Source organism: Thalassophryne amazonica, chromosome 2, assembly GCF_902500255.1.
Source record: "Thalassophryne amazonica chromosome 2, fThaAma1.1, whole genome shotgun sequence".
Lineage (NCBI taxonomy): Eukaryota > Metazoa > Chordata > Actinopteri > Batrachoidiformes > Batrachoididae > Thalassophryne > Thalassophryne amazonica.
The window spans coordinates 55740513-55761790 of NC_047104.1; the positions used below are offsets into that span (position 1 = coordinate 55740513).

The 21278-nt window shown below is 40.2% G+C and overlaps 1 protein-coding gene across 1 annotated transcript; it reads left to right on the plus strand.

Moving 5' to 3' along the window:
* The first annotated feature begins 4113 nt into the window (after positions 1-4113).
* Positions 4114-7451, plus strand: irx5a (iroquois homeobox 5a). The gene is made up of 3 exons (XM_034186298.1): positions 4114-4850; positions 5567-5972; positions 6479-7451. Exons 1-3 carry the CDS (start codon positions 4608-4610, stop codon positions 7174-7176), a joined length of 1347 nt encoding a protein of 448 aa, XP_034042189.1. The 5' UTR covers positions 4114-4607; the 3' UTR covers positions 7177-7451.
* The last annotated feature ends 13827 nt before the right edge of the window (positions 7452-21278 follow it).

The window sequence follows — 21278 nt, forward strand, 5'->3', positions numbered from 1 at the left end:
ATGAAATCCTTTTCTGAGACATTTGTTTGATTCACTTTTTGGCGCATTGGGAAAGAACAAACTATTTTCTGAATCAAGGAATTCTCATTGTCCTGTAGATCACCTCACTGTGTCATTAATGGGGTGGGGGGTCATTTTTGAAGCATTAATTTAATTTAGTATTTAAAAAATTTTGAAACAGTTATTTTCAAATGTTTTGTTTTCTTTTTTTTTCATGTTGCAACTGAGTGGACCATTTGCTCAAGCAATTGTTAAATTTACTTTTTTGGGGCTTTTCAAACCACCAAATCATTTCATGAACTAGCCTAAGGAATTCCCACTGAGCACTCAAGTAGTCAATGTATTTTTTTCTACCATTGTGAAACAATCATTTTTTTGAAGCAACTGTTTCATTTTACTGCTTCAAACATTTTGTAACAGCAGCTCACTTTGTAAATGAGTTGTTTTTGTCTGTATGGAGTGAGTGAATAGCTTCAAAACAATTGGTTCACAGTTGGATAACAATGTTTGGATTACTTCAGTGGGGATTAAACCCGACACTCACCCTTCTGTGTATGCCAGTGGTTCGGCTCATGTTTGAAACACTCAGTTGGGGATGTGTCATTGCTGTATTGATGCTGAAGGTGGAGTCTGCTCATGGAAACAGCTCATAGTCACACTCAGGCTTCATTACATCCAATCGATATTCATTTAGTCACTGAGCTTATTGACTCATTGCTGAAACAATATTATAGGTCGTTTGTCTTGTTGTGGAGAAGGGAGAATTATCCTTTTATACCCAAACCAATTTGAATCAGGGTGTAAGTCTGGAAGCTCCTTATGGATACAACTGTAAATAAATATTGTTTTTTATAAAGCTCAGAAAATCAATGGGTGCTTCCGAGATCCATCTCGAGCAAATCAATCCTCATCTGCACAGCTGGCAGTGGGAGAAGGATGCAATCTATGTGTGATACCTCTCATTTTGGAACTGCTTCTCATAATAGGGTCATCATTTCATCACTTAGCCAAACCGGAGCCCTGCCATTCAGCCTTGCGGGGATGACGAAGAGGGAGACGTGTGTGTGTGTATGTGTGTGTGCTTCATACATCTTCATTGAGGCCAATAAAAGGAAGAAAGGGTTCAGAATATCTGAAGAGAAATCCTAAAAGAGATTCTCTTTCAAAAAGGCTATTGGATTATTGTTTCCTATATTTTTTTTAAGAGGCAAATAATCAAATGACAACTGCCTGTGTGAACAATTGTGCTAATATCTCAAAGCTTTGAAAGTAAACAATAGTATAAGTGTATTTAAAATGGGAAAAAAAAATCAATTAAATGAACTGAAAATGAGTATTTAATAATGTGTGAGAAATTTTGACAAATATTGAGGTAAAAATGACACATTTTCAACAATGAAGAGTTGCTGTGTGAGGGGAGAAGTCAACGTGATGCATTTCTTTTATGTACTTAAAGACTTAATAATTACTTTATATAGAAATTTGGGAAGAAACACTGCGCACTGGCAACTTATTTCATTTTAAAACAGATAAAATTGGTTGTTAATAAAGGGCACCCAGTTGTTAAGTCAATAGTACACACATGTTTAATCATTTAATACCCCCCACACACACACACGCACACACACACACACACACACACACACACATTCCATTAAAAAATGCAAGGTCAAAAATAAATTACATCCATTATTTGCAGCAGATCTCCCTAAAGCATTTGGAGCGAAAACTGTTTTGAATTTCAATTGGCTTCCAAGTGGCAAAAGCCCTCAGCTAATACATCAAAGAAAAATTGGTGTCAACTAATCGGTTTAGGACACAGATTTAGAATGGTTAAAAATCCCATGAATACTTGCAGCATTTTTTTTTTCTGTGCAGCTGACCTTATGCGCTCCGCGCGCCAACCTGTCCGCCTGCTCGACATTTAACAGCCTGCGCGCAATTAGTCCGCCACCAGTGTAATGTTGTGTAATAACAGTCCGCATATCCAATTTAAGATTACGCTCCGCTCCCTCAAGGCATTTTAAGTGCCACGCATCATCTTTCAGTCACTTCTCTGCTGGGTTTCGACCAAGCCCAGCAGAGAAGGCTTGGGCTTTCTGTTTTCTGTTTGCTGTAAGCCAAATCTACCTACGGGTACAAATAAAGTTACCCGAACCTGAACCTGAACCTGAAGCGCCAAAATCAAGTTCGATCTGTAAAGACGGCGGGTGGAAAACAAACAAAAAAAAACAAAAACCAAAAACACAAATGCAGTCTATAGATTTGGATCATATTTTTGAGGATATCCAAATTTTACGCATGGCACGTTAAACGTGAAAATGAGCGACAAACTCACCTTCTTGTGACGGGCAGCTTCCTCAGAATAAACGCACTAAATAAAGCGCACTAATAAAAAACACCAACACAGCCATCATCCAATCAGCTGTCGCCTTCGGCACTTTTTTTTTATGTCCCAAACAGTTTGATCACCTGACCTGCAAAATTTTATTTCACAAACTGAAAGGACACATGACGCACACACGTCATTTCACTTCAAAGAAAGCAGGGTGAGGTCGGACTCTTTTTTTTCCCCCTCCACCTTTACGCACGCACATTTTTGTGTTGTTGTTACTGTTCAAAGGTTTTTTTTGTTTTGTTTTTTTAAACACAAACAGTAAAACAAACAAAAAACGTGAAAAGTTCCGGCCCTGTGGCTGATTGTCTAAACTCTATAATCGGCTGTGAAAAGAGCTCTCATCCGATCACTGTCATCAGATGAAGCTGCGCACTGTAGGGTCGCTTTGTATATCCATCCTTCTTCCTTTTACTCTCTCTCTCTCTCTCTCTCTCTCTTTCTCTTTCCTGCTCCCCGCCGCACCAGCGTCATCAGTCTTTACTCTCGGGAGGTTTTTAGAGCGTTAAGAGAGAGAGAGAGAGAGAGAGAGAGAGAACACGTGACAGTGTGTGCACACAGTCTTTAGCAGCGCCTACAGCGATCCCTTTCGGCTTATCTGAGACTTGAACTGGAAAGCCAGTCACCAAAATGAAAATAGCTTTTAGAGGAAATAAACACGCACATTTATAAGGTAAATTGTTTGCTTTAAAAATGCTTTAGTTTTCTGAAAGGTGCAGGAAAAAAACATTTTAAAACAAAATAATCATATAAATAATAATTATATTAATATGACTGGAGAATAATTAATTTGTTAAAAAAATGGTGCTGCATTTAGTCATTCACATGTAACTGCGTATTAAATAAATCTATGCTACTAAATATCTCAGCATAAACGTGATCAAATAAGATTATGCGCACTGGTCCTGGTGGATTTGCTGCAGTAGTTATTAATCTGCTCTGGCTTCAGGGTTTATGACTTTCTTTGAATGCGTAACAGACTGGTTTATTCTAGGATACGTTACCAAAAAAAAAAAAAAAAAAAAAAGATTTAGCTGTTGCTATAACAGAAGTGGCGCAATAATAGCACAGGTCCTTGCACAATTAACACATATAAACGTCTGTGAGGACGAGCATGTTTACACAGCCTGTAATAAGTATTCGTTTGGAATTAGTCACCGGAGTCCTGTTTGCGCCATTTTACTTGAGATTTCGCTATAAATCTTACCGAGGTAAAAGCGCGTCTGGCGCAAGAACGTCGACGTGCGCAATAATCCATATCAAACTCCATCCATTGCGGATTTCTTTTTTTAACTCGCTGAGCGCCGGTGTGCTGATTTTCGCGCGGATTTTGCTGCTTTTTTGTTTGTTTGTTTTTTCTTCTTTAACATGCCTTATTTATACGCACGAAGAAAAGTATAGGATCAGCGTCTTGTTCCAAATCCCTCCTGGTGTCTTGCGAGCCCGGATCCTGGCAGCCGATTTGTTATTGATCAAGTGTGAAAGTGACGGCTTCCTATTTTTTTTTTGGGGGGGGGGGGGGGGGGGGAGTGGAGAAAAAAGAAAGTTGGGAGTTGACAGACTCGCATGGTGTCGCTATCCAAAAGGGGGCTGCCAGTGCGCGCTTGTGACTTACCGCAGCGACTCTAAAAAAAAAAGGGGGGGGGTGGAGGAATAGAAAGATTCTTAGTTAACGCGACGGAGAGAGAGAGCGAGAGAGAGAGAGAGAGAGCGAGAGAGAGAGAGAGAGAGAGCACGGATTTGGGCAGGACTGTGGTTACCCAGCTTTTCCTTCGGTGACTACACCCCGAGAGGAGGAGCGTAGTGTGCAGCGTAGTAGGCGTCAGGATCCTCAATTTCCAACTTAGCATCTTGGCAGGACATTTTCCCAAGCAAAGCCCCCGTCCGACGGCTAAAAAAAATAAAATAAAAATAAAAACTTCAGCACGGGCATGTGAGCGACGCGGCAAGTGACGGGGCGGCAGGAGGAAAAAAAGAAAAAAAAAATCAAACTGAGGCAAAACATCTGACGGACAGTGGCTCAAAATAAGACCAACACCTCAGCGTGCTTTTTCCTAAGTCCCCTCTCTCTTCTGCCGTTGCCATTTAGCGGGACGCACAGACGGCGGCTCCGCAGGCGCGAGGCTCTATGCGCTCTGACAGCAGCGCGTGAGAAATCCAAAAAGGGGAGAAAAGTGCGCAAATTAAGTGGTTTGACTCTCGGGACTCCAGCATGGCGTATCCCCAGGGCTACTTGTACCAACCGTCCGCTTCTTTGGCGCTGTATTCGTGCCCTGCGTACAGCACCAGCGTCATATCGGGACCCAGGACCGAGGAACTTGGGAGATCCTCTTCGGGATCAGCCTTTGCGCCCTATGCCGGATCTACCGCCTTCACCAGCGCCTCGCCGGGCTACAACTCCCATCTGCCGTACAGCGCGGACGCGGCAGCGGCTGCCACGTTCACCTCGTACGTGGTGAGTAAGAAAAAAAAAAAGTGGTTTGTCAGTTTTGTTTCAGGAGAAAAACGCTTTGGCCACGAAGAGCCAAGGCGAGGGAAGTGTGCGTCACGGGAGAGCGAGTGGACAGAATGTTACAGGGAACCCGTTAAACAAAGCAGATTCATATGATTTGTTTTTAATATATTTTATTGTGATTAAAAATCACTTTGGGGAATTAAAAAAAAGAAGCTTCAACTGGCTGTGGCGCAACGAATTTTATCTCGCTGATGTCGATCATTTTAGATTTTGCAACTTGTAAAAGCTCTTTTTTTAAAAAAAAAAAAGGAAATTTATATTTACTTTTGCGCATTCTTTCTAAACTCGATTCGGTCTGAGTGGCAAGTAGGCCGAGTGTGGAGAAAACTGATCCACACAGGCCTGTCATGATGTCAACAAATCAAATCTGAAAATGACAGTTGGACAATTAAAGCAAGCAAAATAATAATAGTAATAAAACACGAAATACTGTAAAATATCGCAGATAGGTTGAATTCAACTGCTGGATATTAAAATCCAAAATTGATCCTGTGGAGTGCAAGTGTGTGTGTGTGTGTGTGTGTGTGTGTGTGTGTGTGTGTGTGTGTGTGTGTGTGTGTGTGTGTGTGTGTGTGTGTGTGTGTGTGTGTGTGTGTGTGTGCGCATAAATAGTTTCACACTCATTTTTATTTATTTATTTTCATCTTAAATTTCAGAGTTCGCCCTATGACCACACCACGGGTATGGCTGGCTCCATAGGGTACCACCCTTACGCTGCACCGTTGGGCACCTACCCTTACGGTGACCCGGCGTACCGCAAAAACGCAACCCGGGACGCCACCGCCACCCTGAAGGCCTGGCTGAACGAGCACCGCAAGAACCCTTACCCGACCAAGGGCGAAAAGATCATGTTGGCCATCATCACCAAGATGACCCTGACGCAGGTGTCCACCTGGTTCGCCAACGCCAGGAGGAGGCTAAAGAAGGAGAACAAGATGACGTGGACCCCGCGGAACCGGAGCGAAGACGAGGAGGAGGACGAGAATATCGATTTGGAGAAAAACGACGACGACGAGCCGAATAAGCCCGCAGACAAGGGAGACTCCACAGACACAGAAGCAGGTCGGTGGTGCAAAAAAAAAAAAAAAAAAATCATCAATTTTTCATCGCAGTCGTTTCCACTCAGGGTGCAAAATTGATTGCTGGTTAATGGTGGTATATTATTTATAATGGGACAATTGCTTTAAATAATAATCACCTTGAACGCCCCTCGTTTGACTTCTCAGGAGCTGAAATTGCTGGTGACGCAAAGTGTTTAGCACTCAATTTATCTTTAAGTGCATAATAAGGATACAGCTGGTGTGCTGCGCCGTGGAGCCGAACAATAAATACTGCCTGCATGTGATGATTAATATTCCGCTTTTCAATCCCGGATGAAAAAGCTTATTATCATAACTATCATATGCTAATTATGAGAAAATATATTTTTTATTAAAATATAGCCACGCTGTTATTAACACCCACTTTTTAATTATATTTTCAAGGAGACGCGCGCAATTCTATTGATTTTTCTTTTCTAAATGGCCGATTTTTCATTTTTATGAACGCTGTCCTGTTTGCGCTTTCAGATCACAAGCTGCTGAACCCAGGGGACTGTGACAGATTTAAAGAGGAGAACCGCGGCAAAGACTCGGACCCGCTTCTGAGCGACTCGGAGTTAAAAGACCCAGAGGAGCGGACTACGGAGTTGCTGCCGGATTCCACCAAACCGACCACTTCGTCCCCCTCTGTGGTGCCCCGGGGGATCCCATCCGGTGCGCAACAACAAGACAAGCCGTCAGATTTGAGCCACGCGCCCGGTGCCGTCACCACCAACGTGACCTCTGTTATCCACTCGCCCCCCTCGGCCCCTAAACCCAAACTGTGGTCTCTGGCGGAGATTGCCACCTCCTCCGACAGGTGTAAGGGCAGCAGCGATGCGCCACAGGCGCTCGGCCAGAGCGCAGTGATGGTTACCGGCGCGTCTCCATCACGTTCATCCCCTCAGTGCGTGCTCCCGAACAGCACGGTCCTCTCCAGGCCTCTGTACTACACCTCCCCTTTCTACACCGGCTACACGAACTATGGTGGCACTTTTGGACATCTCCACAGTAACCACGGCTCCGTGTCCACAGGCTCCACGGCACATTTCAATGGATTAAACCAGACTGTGTTAAATAGAGCAGAGGCTTTGGTCAGAGAAAGCCAGAAAGTCAGAGGCCAAACGCAGGTAGATGTGTGTAAAGACTCTCCTTATGAACTAAAGAAAGGTATGTCAAACATTTGATTCTTTTTCAGCCGCCGCGGACTTTTATTTATTTTATTTTTGTGGTTGCATAAAAAAAGAAAAAAAAATGACAAAGGAAAATGTGAGAACACTTATTTTTAAATGCTTATCTTCAAAATTTTAGTTTCTGAATCCTAAAATGTAACAAAAATATGGTCTTAATCGCTGCAGCCGCAAGTCTATTTGTATTAAAGACTAACATGTATATTTAATGTAGCGTTTTTGTATTTAAAAATGGACAACACACTATCTTTGAAGTAAATTATGGAAGAAAAAAAAATACTTGTGCAGAAATTATTTTTTTGGGAGGGGAACTGCTGTGGGTTCATGTGCCAGTTACAGGAAATATAAACTGGATTTGCATTTTGACAGCTGCTTCCATTCCGGGAGCAAAATCACATACAAACAAGTCACTTATAAAAAAAAAAAAAGTTTTGAAATATGGAATCAATGAAATGAACATTTTTTTTCCTGCTGTTGCAAAAACACATTTTTATCTGAGGTTGTACTGCACAGGCCTTTTTTTTATTCTACTTGCGCACTTTAAAAAGTGGATATTGATATCATGACAACACCGATGCGCAGCCATTTAACCCAATTACCCGTCGTGTTTTACGCACAGCAATCAGGTGGTGAACCCCGTTAATGAGCTCGATTTTATGCCAAATTTAGACCTCATTACTATTTTCCAAGGCGTGGCAAAGCTGTTAAAACGCGCGTTTAGAACACACTGCCCCATTATATATCATTAATGCAGTCTCTTTAATGACACGTTACCATCCGCGTTTAGAACGAGAGAGAGACAGAGAGAGAGAGAGAGAGAGAGAGAGGTCGATGTCTGTGCTGCACGCACGCACTCACAAATGCGTGCGTGTGCTGGTCTCGAACTCTTCCTTCTCCTGCAGGTAGGTGTCACACTTGCTCCTAATTCCACGAGCGCCATTTATGAATCTGCTCCCCATCAGATGGCCTTAAAAAACAAAAACCTAAACCCACCAAGAGCACAGTTCATATAAGGATTGAAAAGTAGAGGAAAAAAGCAGCATTAGTCAAAAAGTGTGACAAAAGGAGATTGTTACATTTTTGTTATTGTTATTTTTAGAAGGTAAAGATAAAAAAAAATAAAATATTGACTGTAAAAGCCTTCCTTATGATGATGATGATGATGATGATGATTATTATTATTAGACTCTTTTTATTTTTATAAAAATATTCCTTGGTTATAAAAGTAGTGCATGCCATTTAAAAATACTATTAAAATTAGTTTGAACACTTTATTGCAAAACATTATTATTCTTCTTCTTCTTCTTCTTCTTCTTCTTCTTCTTATTATTATTATTATAACAACAACACTTGCTTTATTTTTACATCCCTTTTCATTGCTTATAAAAGCTGCTTTCAAAGAGTTTTAAAATTGTATTAAAGAAATTATTATTATTATTATCATAATTTGAGCACTTGTGGGCTTCATTTGATTTTCACATCCTTATATATTTTTGCAAACATAATTCATGTAACTTTTAAATTGGTTAACAGGTGATATAAAAATATTCTTACAATTATTGCTATTAATATAATGAAAATTTACAGGCCTCATATTTTGACATGATTTTTCTTTGTTATAAAATTAAGTAACATGAATTTCAAACGTTTATTATTATTATTATTATTATTATTATTATTATTATGCTCCATGTCCTTGACCTCCGTTGCAGTGAGACAGCTTGCTGTTGTTTGTGGCTCTCATTAATCTCTATAGTTTTCTGCAGTTTGAAGTGTCCCCTGAGGTTTCTATAATTCCTTCAGCCTTAATGTCCTCTACTCGGCACCTCTATTTTAATCTGACAGAGTGTGCGGGAGCAGTGATTGCGACACATCAGGCGGCTAAATAGCATAATTACGTTCCCCCCCCCCTTTTTTTTTTTTTTTTTTGCTGATCCTCGAGGGATCGAACAGTTCGTTGCAGTGTTTTCCAAGAGTATTGCACTTTGATTTTCTGATTGCCTTGTGCTCTCACAATTTATTTAAGAAGCGAAGCTGAAGGGACAGCGTGAACACAGGCGCAAACTGGCGCAGTGCGGAGATATTAAACTGGCGCAAAACGAGCGGAAGGAAAACGAACGCCGTAAATTCTCGTTCATTTTCTCGATGTAAAAACGACCTTTGGTGAATCTAATCTTGAGGAGGTGACTGCAAATAAGCAATGTAGCTTTGAGAGAGCGAGAGAGAGGGGAGGGGGGGGATTATTTCATGGTTATTTATCTTATTTTAAAGCAAAAGCGCAGATTTAGAGTTTTTCCGTTTCAAATAACGCACAAGAACAAAAATTGCAAGATATATTTGGTACTAAAATCTTTCATCACATTATTATTATTATTATTATTATTATTATTATTGAGATTCGATTGTCAAAATATATGCAGTACTAGTGCCGTGTGAAAGTGTGTCCAAACTTTTCAGTGGTACTACGTGTGTGATATATATATATATATATATATATATATATATATATATATATATATATATATATATATATATATATATATATATATATATATATATAGCCTACAGGGGAGATCTTGTGCAACTTTATCCTTGGTGTTTTGTGCTTTTTTTGCTGCACTTCAATGGCGTGTCGGCTCATTTTTGGCATTGCTACAGTGTGAGAATACTAAACAGGGTGAAGCCGTTCCCACGTGTGAAAATGGGGCAAATAATCCGACAGGAGGAGAAGCAGAAAAGAAAAGAGGAGGATAAATTCTGTACTCTTCACTCCTACTTTGTTGCTGCTGAGAGTTTCTGGATTTTCAGTGAATTCCACCTTTTTCCCCACCTTTCTTCCTGGCCTCTCATCATTTTTATACAAGTTTATCCAAACCAAAAATAAAGGCTAACAAAAACCCAGACTCTACTTATAATATGGACCTGAAAACACGTGAAAGTAGAAGGTTCTATTTTCTTTTTTCAACCCTAAATTGAAATGGGATTAATTTTAAATACTGCATTTTTTTTTTTTTACAGACATCCCAAGAATAACAGCTTAATTCATTTTATTACTAAATATAATCATGACCTTGCACTCAGCGGCTGATCGTGATTTATTTATGAATATTTATTCTAAAATTATTTGCACATTTTATTCCTTTGCGTTGGTGTCACGTGGGAGACTTTGAACCATGACTGAAAATAGTGCTAATGTAAGACTAATGAACAGCAAGAGGCACAAGAATAATGAATAATGAATAATGAAGTGCAGAATTCTAATTCCTTTATCAATGAAATCATAGTTTGTAGAAACACAAAATCCATAAATCACCAATTGTTTTGTCACTTTGGAACTGTAGGCCTATTAAGAAGAAAACAGTAAGATAGGATTTTTGTAAAATAATGATTCTCATCAAAATCACCACATTTTGTTTTCTTGAAAACACACATTTTCTATTTAAATTTGAAATAGTTTTTTAAAATAGTTTTCTTTTTTTTTCACAGATGGCGGTTTTACCAATCTCTCCCTTGTTAAATGTACCCAATAAAAATTCTGATTTAGCACCAGATTAGCCATCTGTCTCTGCAGGCAAGTTACCGTACAGTAGCATTTATGTGAGGCCACAAACTAAAACCTGTTGACATATGAAATCAATACCATCAAAGATCTTTACATACAACCCACCAGATAATCTGCATGCACCCTGCAAATATTGGAGTCAAATTCAGCTCAGAGGTGTAAATAAACACCAGCTGTAGTTGCCCTTCAGAGATTATTGGCACGCCTTATGATCTGCAACACAATACAAAAGAGGTTTGGAATAAAATAAGATGAATAGAAAAAATGACTGATTAAAAAAAGAGGTCAGTTTGTAAAATGTAACTAAATATATAATAGTTTCTTAAGAAAAATTTTATAATTTTGTATATTGCTGTAATGTTTCTTATAATATTATTCTGTATTTGCACAGATTCAGTCATTTTCAACTAGTTTAGGGATAAAAAAAGTGAGTAAGAATCAGATGCTTTTGTGGCTGTTGAATTGTTGAGGGCACAGTATTTCAGATGAAGTCTTCATGCATTTGTGTGACAACCTGTAAAATATATGAAGCAAAGCTCAGAAATCTGAGTTGTATGCATATTCACCCACAAGTTCAAAAACTTAAAAAAAAAAATAATAAAAACATGTCAAGGTAATATGAGTTTAGGCCCTTGACACCTCCGGTGTTGATGTTAAATGGCCTTGTAAAACGGTCGTGAATGCGCTAAAGCCACACAGATAAGGTGGATGAAAGTGATTTACTGCTTTTTTCTGCAAATCCTTGAATGTTTCTCTGTTTTTTATCCTTTAGAGCTCCTTGGGGAGAGATTTCACGTGATTTTCAGATGAGATTTTTTTTGTGTGTGTGTGAGCTTCCCTTAACATAAATTAAAAGAAAAAAAAAAAAATACTACCTGAACAGAGTTATTATCTATGAAGTCTGAAGAGGCCAGGGGTAGGAGTTCAGTTGAGTTAAAGCGCTATGTTTCTATGCAGAAATACAGAATTAATATGTGATCAATCATTAATAAATCTAAGTGAATGCTTTTTTGTTGTTTGGTTTAACACATGCACACATGGGCTTCTTCCAAAAACACCTTGACTCCATGAAAAGGGTTGCTCATTGACCAATCTGCTCTGACAGCAGTATGGCGTGAGCTTCTGACCCTGTGACTGCAAAGGGCCTGTGTTCAGTGGCCATGTAAGGGCTCATTGGTGCTCACACTGGGAGGGTTTCTGCCCTGCCCTGGAGGAGGTGGCGTACTCAAACACACTCACATGCATATATGTACGTAGGAAGGCCTGAAACTGCAAGCCAACCCCACCGTTAAGTATGGACCACCACGGAGCAGTAAGCATGATCGTCCGGTCTGGAGGTGGAGACACCAGCAGGTTGCTCCTTCCTGTGAGACTGTACATGTGCTGCCTGGGTCCTCGCCTGATTCTTCCCCCAGTACGGACATAAGGTGAGATCATCACTTCTGAGTGAAGAATGTTCTGCAACAAACTTACACAAAGAGGAATACCATTTCAAAAGAAGAATTTATTATTATTTTTGCTTTTCACGTTAAACATCTCAAAGTTTTACAATTCTACAACTGTACATTTGAAATTCTCCTGCTATAAGAAACCATTTGGTGTGAGACTTCTGTGATGTTTGTCACGGGACTCCATAGCTGGACACATGCAGCCTTTGTGACACATCCGCATTGCTTGTTGGATAGAGATGGAGTTAACCCTATCTGATGAGAGAGGGGTGTGTGGCACACAGCATATATATTTTGTAGCAACAAGCTGCACACCACATTGGTTGGTGTAGATTGATTGACATCATTGATGATTTCAGTGATTACCATTACTGGCATTAACTATGTCATTAGTTTGATTATATAAGATGTATATATTCTATTATGCACAATTTCTATTTTTGCAATAAAGAGGGTAGTTGCATTCAAAATGCCACCTTTTTCATTTGTTCTATGCAGGAAAGTGATTTGTTTTAGAAATTAGGATGCACACTATTGGCATTATCTACTGCATTGTGAACATAGTCACCACTCTTCTCTAGGCCTACTGCCTGATCGGTGCCACTTGCAAAGTTTAAAGCTTTAACAAAGACTTGCAACAGACACGATGACAAATATCAGAGGGGCAACGCATACCCTGGATACACAGATAATAAATCATTTTTTTTAACAATAATGATGTATAATTAGTAGAGGTGGGCAATATTGGGAATTTTGGTATTAATCCGATACCAAGTAAATACAGGCACAGTATCGCCGATATCGATACCGATACTGATACAGATACTTTTTATATTTAAACTTCAAAGATCCAAAGGATCCAAAAGACCTAGGATAGAATTTCACCAAACATTGTACGTGATGGCAAAATACTTTATTATCACAATCAACATTTTTGTTTAATTTTTGTTGTGTGACAGAGCGCAGCGCTGCTCTTACAGACAGAGAGTAGACTTTGATGAATCTGCGTGCGCAGCAGTCAGTGTGTGCGGGAGAGAAAAATAGCTTGCGTATCGATCTTTTAACACGAGGATCGTTCATTATCAATACCAGCGCTGGTATTGATATTAGGATCGATCCACCCACCTCTAATGATTAGTTGATCAATGCAAGTTTTGGATGACATCTGTAGCCCTTATTGGTTGCAGATATCCTGAAAAATGTGTTTCTCACACAACTGTGACACCATTTCATGATTTTCTTGCCATTTGATGATACATGATTTACTGATTGACAGAAGCGAGACCTGTTGGTTGTGGAGACATCCTGGAAAATGTATTTTCTGAATATGACTTCAATGTTGACCTTTGGCCAATCATCAAAGGTCAAGATGTACTGCTTGGGGGTACATCTGGACTGGGGTGAACCTTTGGAAATCTCTTGCCACAATGTACGGATGAGGCATCACTACAGTCACTGATTTACTAAAACAGTCTATTCCAATGGGGCTCTAATCTATACCTAGCTGCTGTCTTTTATCCTGTCAGTGTGAACACTGAACTACATATGGTTGCTTAGCTGAAAAATTTCCATTATAGCATGCTCTGGCTATCTTGTGTTGTATATATACGAGGTCTGTGATAAAAGTAACGGACCTTATTATTTTTTTCAAAAACCATATGGATTTGAATCACGTGTGATTACATCAGACATGCTTGAACCCTCGTGGGCATGCAAGAGTTTTTTCACGCCTGTCGGTTACGTCATTCGCCTGTGGGCAGTCTCTGAGTGAGGAGTCGCCCACCCTCTCGTCGTTTTTCATTGTTTAGGAATGGCTCAGAGACTGCTGCTTTGTTTGATAAAAACTTTTTCAAAAACTGTAAGGCACAACTGAGTGGACACCATTCGATAAATTCAGCTGGTTTTCGGTAAAAATTTTAACGGCTGATGAGAGATTTTGGTCTGATAGTGCCGCCGTAAGGACGGCCCACGGCGCCTGACGGCGATCTGCGCTTCGAGGCGGCAGCGTCTCGCCGTTTCAAGTTGAAAACTTCCACATTTCAGGCTCTGTTGACCCAGTAAGTCGTCAGAGAACAGAGAACTTTCAGAAGAAGTCGGCATGAGGAGTTTATTCGGACATTCCATTGTTAATGGACATTTTGTAATGAAAGAACATGCGGGCAGAGTCACATGTCGGGCCGGACCCGACCGCGGGGGGTGTTTTTCCTGTCGCGGCGCACACAGAATGTCCGCATAAAGTCCTCATGCCAGCCTGTTCTGAATCTTCTCTGTTCTCTCATGACGTCCTGGGTGAATTAAGCCTTAAATTAGAATGTTTTCAGGTCGAAATAGGCCGACGATGGCGCCTGGAAGCGCTGCGTGACGTCTCGCTCCGTGGGAAGTCCTTACAGCGACAGAAACACCCCATAATCTCTCATCAGCCGTTAAACTTAGCTTAATTAAGCTTAATTTCTTGAATAGTGTCCACTCGGATATCCCTCACAGGTCCAGAAAAAATATTGATAAAGCAACGCGCGCCGTCCGCAGCGGCTATTCAGACAAAGAGATTCAGACGGGCGGGGTGGAGCACTCCTCACTCAAGGCCTGCCCACAGGCGAATGACGTCACCGACACGCTTGAAAAAACTCACGCATGCGCACGAGGGTTCAAGCTTGTCTGCCGTAAAAACATATGAATCAAATCCATTTATTTTTTGAAAAAAATAAAAAGGAACACTTTTTTCATCACAGACCTCATATATATTATGCCATAGCAGATGGTCACCCCACAGAGTCTGGTCTGCTTGAGATTTCTTACAAAATGTGTCAGGAAGGGTATCTGGCATAAAAATCGAGTCATATTCTTGTGCAGACGTCTACCAGATCTGCTTTTGTGATCTTGAGCAATGGGGTAAGCTGAAAGAAAAAAAAAATGTATTTATTTTTGGGAAGTGCATCACCTTAGTGTCACAAGATATTAGTATTATTTTTTTGGGGGGGGGGGGTGGGAGTGCATTACTTCACTGTCACATAATGATGTCTATTTCTTGGTGACCTGTATTATATTGTGTCACTATTAATCTGGTGTTGATCCTTTCCATCTGAGCAACGTGTGTCTTTGTGTCAGTACATGCTGTTCAAAAATTCAGTTGAATAGATGTCGTCTGTGCTGAAACATGAAAAAATGTAGTAATGCATTATGATAAAGGTGGCTAATATTACAATATTAATGGCTCTGATGAAGATTGATGAAATGTTTTCTTTTGGTGACTTCTCAGCCTTGGAGGGGGAGGGAGGGTACCAAGCTGCCTGACTGTTTATTTGCATTTGCCCTTTTTAAATGATCCCTTTCTTCTCAACATCTGCTCCAAATTACCTCACAGATATCTGTCCTAATGACCGCTATAATGCCTGAGCTCATATGTAAACACACACACACACACACACACACACACACACACACACACACACACACACACACACACACACACACACACACACACACACACACACAAGCAGTGCACAACACCACCATTACCCAACACTCACCTGGGACACTTTACCCTCTCCAAACCACCTTGCACAACAAGTGGACCTTTTCGCACGACGTGTTTTTGCATGAGCGTCCTACTTTTCCTCCCAGTTTGGTCTGATGGATGCAAATGGGCACTTACTTAATTGGATCAGTTCCCAAGATGGAGATACGTAAATAGTACACTGCCTCTATTTTTCTTTTTTTTTCAGTTCATTGGTGTATGTAGAGAACGTTAATGAGGAGGGGCGAGGAGACGCAGTGACTGCAGGATTCATTCAGATGTCCATGCTGCACTGGCCCTCGTTCCAACGTGATCAGGAAAGAAAACACAGCAGGCCCTCGTGCGCAACACTGTCTCAATGCCAATTTAGCAAAGTGATGCAAGTTGGGCTCATCCAATCAAGCCAACCCCCCCCCAATACCCCCATGCTCTGTGTCCTCTGGGCTCTGGTACGTGTGGGTGTAGCTGTTGGGTTTTGTCATTCAACAGACAAATTAAACAGGAGGTAAACATGGACAAAGACAAATCAGTTTAGCTGATGTCCACGCCTGCTCATATTACATTTGATACTGGTACTGGCAGATGATAACCAATGAAAAACCCTTTGGTGGCTAGATCTTGTTTTTGTTTTTTTTTCTTCATGAAACCCCACTAAGGAAAAAAAAGAAGCAATGGCTAGATGCCAGTGGGAGTGTGTTGGCTGCTGCACCCTGATTAACAGGGCGGTTTGCAGCCAACTTCAATAGGTAATCTCATCAGAGAGAAGCTTTAAACAGATAAAGACCACCCCTAAGTACCCTACCAACACCTACCCCTCCAACTGGATCCCTTGCCGCATTAGACCTCCCATCTGCACTAAAGAGAGCTGCTAATACCTGGAGCAGGCTAACATGGTGAGCCACAAACTAGGCTAAAACTATCTATTGACCTCATTTTCAATAAAGGAGCCTCTTCCAGTCTAATGGATGATTTGTTGGCCTTGCGTGGAGTAGCCATCTGGATGGAAGGATATAATCACTGTAGTAGGTATGCATCACCTGCCAGCTAGGATTCTCTATAAGCTCTAAGCTGTAGCTATGTCATATCAATTGAGTTTCAGTTTTAATTTATACAACACCAATTTACAACAGAAGTAACCCCAAGTAGCTACACACAAGTAAGGTTTAAACCTAACCCTCTCCCTGAACAAGTCATTGGCAATGATGGTAGGGACATATATATATATATATATATATATAGAGAGAGAGAGAGAGAGAGAGAGAGAGAGAGAGAGAGAGAGAGAGAGAGAAAAACCTTCAACAGACCATACTCAGTGGGGTGACAATCAGCTTTGCAATACTAACAAAAACAATGTGAAACAAAAGCACAACAAAGAGTTGTCAAGCATGCAGAGTCAGAAATGTTGCAGCAAGACAACCAAACACATACTGAGTCCAGTGGTCACACTGACCTATGGCTGAAAACAGCCAAGAGGTCAAGAGCAAGGATCAATGAAGTAGACTGTAATTGGTGAGTTATTGTTTGCACTGATGCTACAGCTGCCATTAAAGAAGATATTCCTAAGTTTTTGTCTACAAGATGGTCCCATAGCCCACAGGCATGATCTGGATCTCAACTGTTCCCATATAGACCCCAGATGTCACAGCCCTGGAAGGATAATCAGTGGTTAGATGGATGGGTGGCTGGATGGATCGATGATGGATGGATGCACCAACAGCACAACTATGTACTGTACGTACCCATCAAGATGTTCTAATTTAGTTTGTATATAAATTTAATTCAAGAAAGTAATTGTGTTGAATTTCACACCACATAGTCACCACTGGCTCATAGCTATTTGTTTGTTTGTTTGCTCCCCCTGTCATGGAGACGTTGGACAGAATCCTTAATTACCAGACAACAGTCTAAGTGTTTTAGCTGTGCTCAGTTGTTCAAAAAATATGTCCTGAAAGATGTCCAGAAAAGTCAGAGGAAAATCAAAGTCCCAAAGCAACAGTTTTTATTTCAAAGGAAGTTAAATTCACAGAGTCTTCAAAGAACAATGGAACAGATTCAATTTACACTGGTTTACCTTCACCTTAAATACTGTGAAAAGGGCAATTCCTCTATCACAAAGGGAGGTCTGATCTAAATATAGCAAATCTTACACCAATAAAAACAGCTGTAGATGATATCATTTTTCAGAAAGTACCCAGGTTTGGTGAGATCACTTTTCTGGAAGGGTACCCAGGCCTGGAGAGTTTAACTCTGGGTCATGGAAATCACTCTTTTTAAAAAAAACAAAAAAAAAAACAAATTATCATAATTTTTCCACCGGTATGTTTGATTTAATCCAGTGTTCCTTTTTAAAAAAAATTAAGTTCTTTATTCAAATTTTCACCATTAATTCCAAATTCTTGCCTCATGGCTTTTGTTGTTGTTGTTTGTTTTTACAATATACATTTTGCACACAACATATGTTTTTGCATGCAACATTTGACTATATCAGGTGTGTTTTTCTAAATGCTATTACCTAGTCTGTGCAAAAAGAATGTATCCTTCTGAACATGTGTTAAAAGTTATCAGTAATACACAACATAATCACCTTTGGATCATTTGCATACCATCATGTCTGGTGTTAGCACATCGCTCGTCTTTGGTAAAAATTACCCCCCTTCAGTCCAGTCAAACATGACGTTAGTTTAATCCAATATGAGAAACTCCCTGGTTGCATCTGGAGACGTAACAACACTTCATTCGCTTACAGAAAGCTTTGTACTCGGGTCTCTTTGTTGCAGAATAAAGACGAGGAATCCAAAACAAATCTGTGAAAGAGCTCTGGCTGTAGTGAAACCCCTTGTCCTGCATGGCACCCCCCCTTCCTTTTTTTGGTTTGTGGAGCTCAGATTGGGTTCACAGTAGCTGCTCTTTAAGTATAGAAAGATCTGATTTATTAGCTTGTCAGGGGAAGCATTGTTGAAGAAAGCAATCAAAAAGCACTTACCTAGCTCCTCTAAAATTACAGCTTTTTTCATTGGCTAATTTGTGTAACTTCCATAGAGAGGCTGGCAAAGAGTTTGATGAGGCATATAATGATGATTAATGAATTTATTGCCCTGCTGCTCATCAAACAGTTGTAGTATATACTTCTCTGCCTTTGTGCCAATGTGTTGCACAGGATCTGGAGCAACACAGGGGCAAAGTCGGGACAGCGTCTGTCCTCCTCCCTTCGGCTTTTAACCGCACTGACCTGATGGCCACGACAATGTAACAGAGGTTCTGCACAATGGACAGTTTAATAAAAGGTTAAACTCAAAACCTGCTGCGAGAGACACAGGCTCTCAAGTTTCAGTCTCTGGTCAGTTTTTGTGGGAAGCTCTCATAGTAACCAGATCCACGGGGCTTCAGTGAGTTTGACACCGATGGCAGAATGACTGAGGGGTCAGCAAAGGACAGAATGAGTTGATTTTAAGAAAAAAAAATGTCAGTATTATTGACCAAGGTCAAGTTTTGCTAATACAGGGAATGTTTAGATGGGTATTCAAAGAAAATGGTTAAAGGTACTTTTATCATTATTAAATATTATTATTATTTCTATTTACTATTATTAGTCTTCATAGTGCTGCGGCAGGGTGCTAAAAAAATGAAGATACCCCTACCGGAGGTAGAACAAGTTAAATTTGGTATCAAAATAAAGGTTAGGATCTCTAGTTTCTAGAAATGATGTTGTACTTTGCAAAAAAGGTGTCCAACATGCCCGTTTAACCCCTTCTGTCCCAAAACGTGCCGAAAATATCACATTTCATCTACATGGAAATTGATGGCTACTTGTTGCTGGGAACCACAATTTAACCCCATATGCTGATGTTTTCTTGTTAAGAACAACATGTAGAAATAATTTATATTTGTTTTGGGGGGGGGGGGGTACTGGGCATTACCAGGGGGTCAACTGCCCCCCCAAAAAATCATTTTGCACCTTTTTTGCAGATTTTTCTCAAATTTTTTAACCTCACTAAGCAATGAAGTGTGATTGCAATTTTAATTTAGCAACCAATTATTCACATTGATGTACACTATCTAGAAAAATAAGATTTTTGAATCTTTGGTGGCATAATAACATGCTTTTAACTCCTTATTGCTGAAACATGAAAATTCCGAAATTGTGACAATTTTGCCATTTTGTGACTTATATCAATAGGTTGGCTTCCTTCCACCATAGTTTTGTATGTATTGTGTCAATTGATATATTTCCTGATGAATCTCTCTGGAATTGTTGGCATTGGGTTGGCATGGGATAGGTTGGTCCTGTGAGGAGGGGCGCGGGGGGGGGGGGCGGTCAAGCATTTACCAAGTACAGAGTTAACTACATATAAGAAAATGAAGATTAAGATTTGAAACAAGATTTATTTAAGAAACAATTTTAAAAATTTTTTAAAATTCATTTCAAACAATAAAAAAACATAGCACTTCAGATATTAATCTTGTCAAGAGGTTTGAAGCCTTGTAAGCCTTCACCATTGTTTTGTTGTTTATTTTTTTGTACTCTAATGAAATGATTGATCCCACCAGGACAACATTAGTCTTCATCACCATTCCCATCCTCATCATCTTGTAGTACAACTACAGTGTTTGGGCAGTTATTGCAGCTGCAGATGTCTATGCATTTAAGGCCAGCTAAGATACAAGGGCATTTCCTACCATCAGTGCAGGCTGTATCTTTACAGTAAAGATGACTCAAGTCTCGTAGTTCCCGAGGGGCACATTCCTTCTGACTTGTCACACACTGCAACATTTCGTCACATATAACCCAACCATACTTAGTAGGATCCATTGTTGTAGGCTTTACAATGTGGCTACTGCACCAGATCATAGTCTGAAACTTGGCTCTCAGAGCATGTTGCCTAAATGCGTCGTCTGTTGGTGGAAGTGATGACACAGTCTTGTCAGTTGTGGATGATAATATGAACCGCATCTCATCAAAGGTGTTGTATGATCGTCCCTTGTGATGCTTCCCATACATCAGGAGAAGAAGCTCCCTTGCTGCATTTAGTCCACTGTCATCTGGCAGGTGGAATTCCATCAATCCCATCAGTGCATCTTTGTGTTTTTTGAGGACCATATAGGCTGTTTTCTTCCCAAGCTTGAAGACTCCACTGGTTGAATCGCAAACTGTAAGGGCATGCATGGCAGGTAGAATAGAACACTGTTCCATCCCTATAGCCTGGGCAATTTTTGTCACAGGAACGAATCGTTCCCTGGTGACAAACTTCCCTGAGTGACCAGAATGCATGTTCACTTCATTGCTTAATTGCCCTTTACTTTAGATTTTGTGTACTTGTTTATGCAGTAAACTTGTAGTTATACAATAATCTTATAATACACTAAGGTTTTCTAAATTTCACGCATATCATTAGTAATCCGTAATTTTCTGGCGTAGGTCACATGTACTATGCTCACATATATACTAGATGTGCATACACTGTGTACATATACACTGGAACTAAAACTAATGCAAAAATCATAAATACAGTCTTATAGTCTTAAGGTTATAGGCCTAGAGTTGGGGGTAATCCTTACCTATTCAAACAGCGTAATG

What these genes read in the sequence shown, in the direction of transcription:
- irx5a (XM_034186298.1), top strand. Translation starts at nt 4,608, where the DNA reads ATGGCGTATCCCCAGGGCTACTTGTACCAACCGTCCGCTTCTTTGGCG. An exon ending in CCACGTTCACCTCGTACGTG is followed by an intron (nt 4,851 to 5,566) that starts GTGAGTAAGAAA and finishes CTTAAATTTCAG; the next exon opens with AGTTCGCCCTATGACCACAC. An exon ending in CTCCACAGACACAGAAGCAG is followed by an intron (nt 5,973 to 6,478) that starts GTCGGTGGTGCA and finishes TTGCGCTTTCAG; the next exon opens with ATCACAAGCTGCTGAACCCA.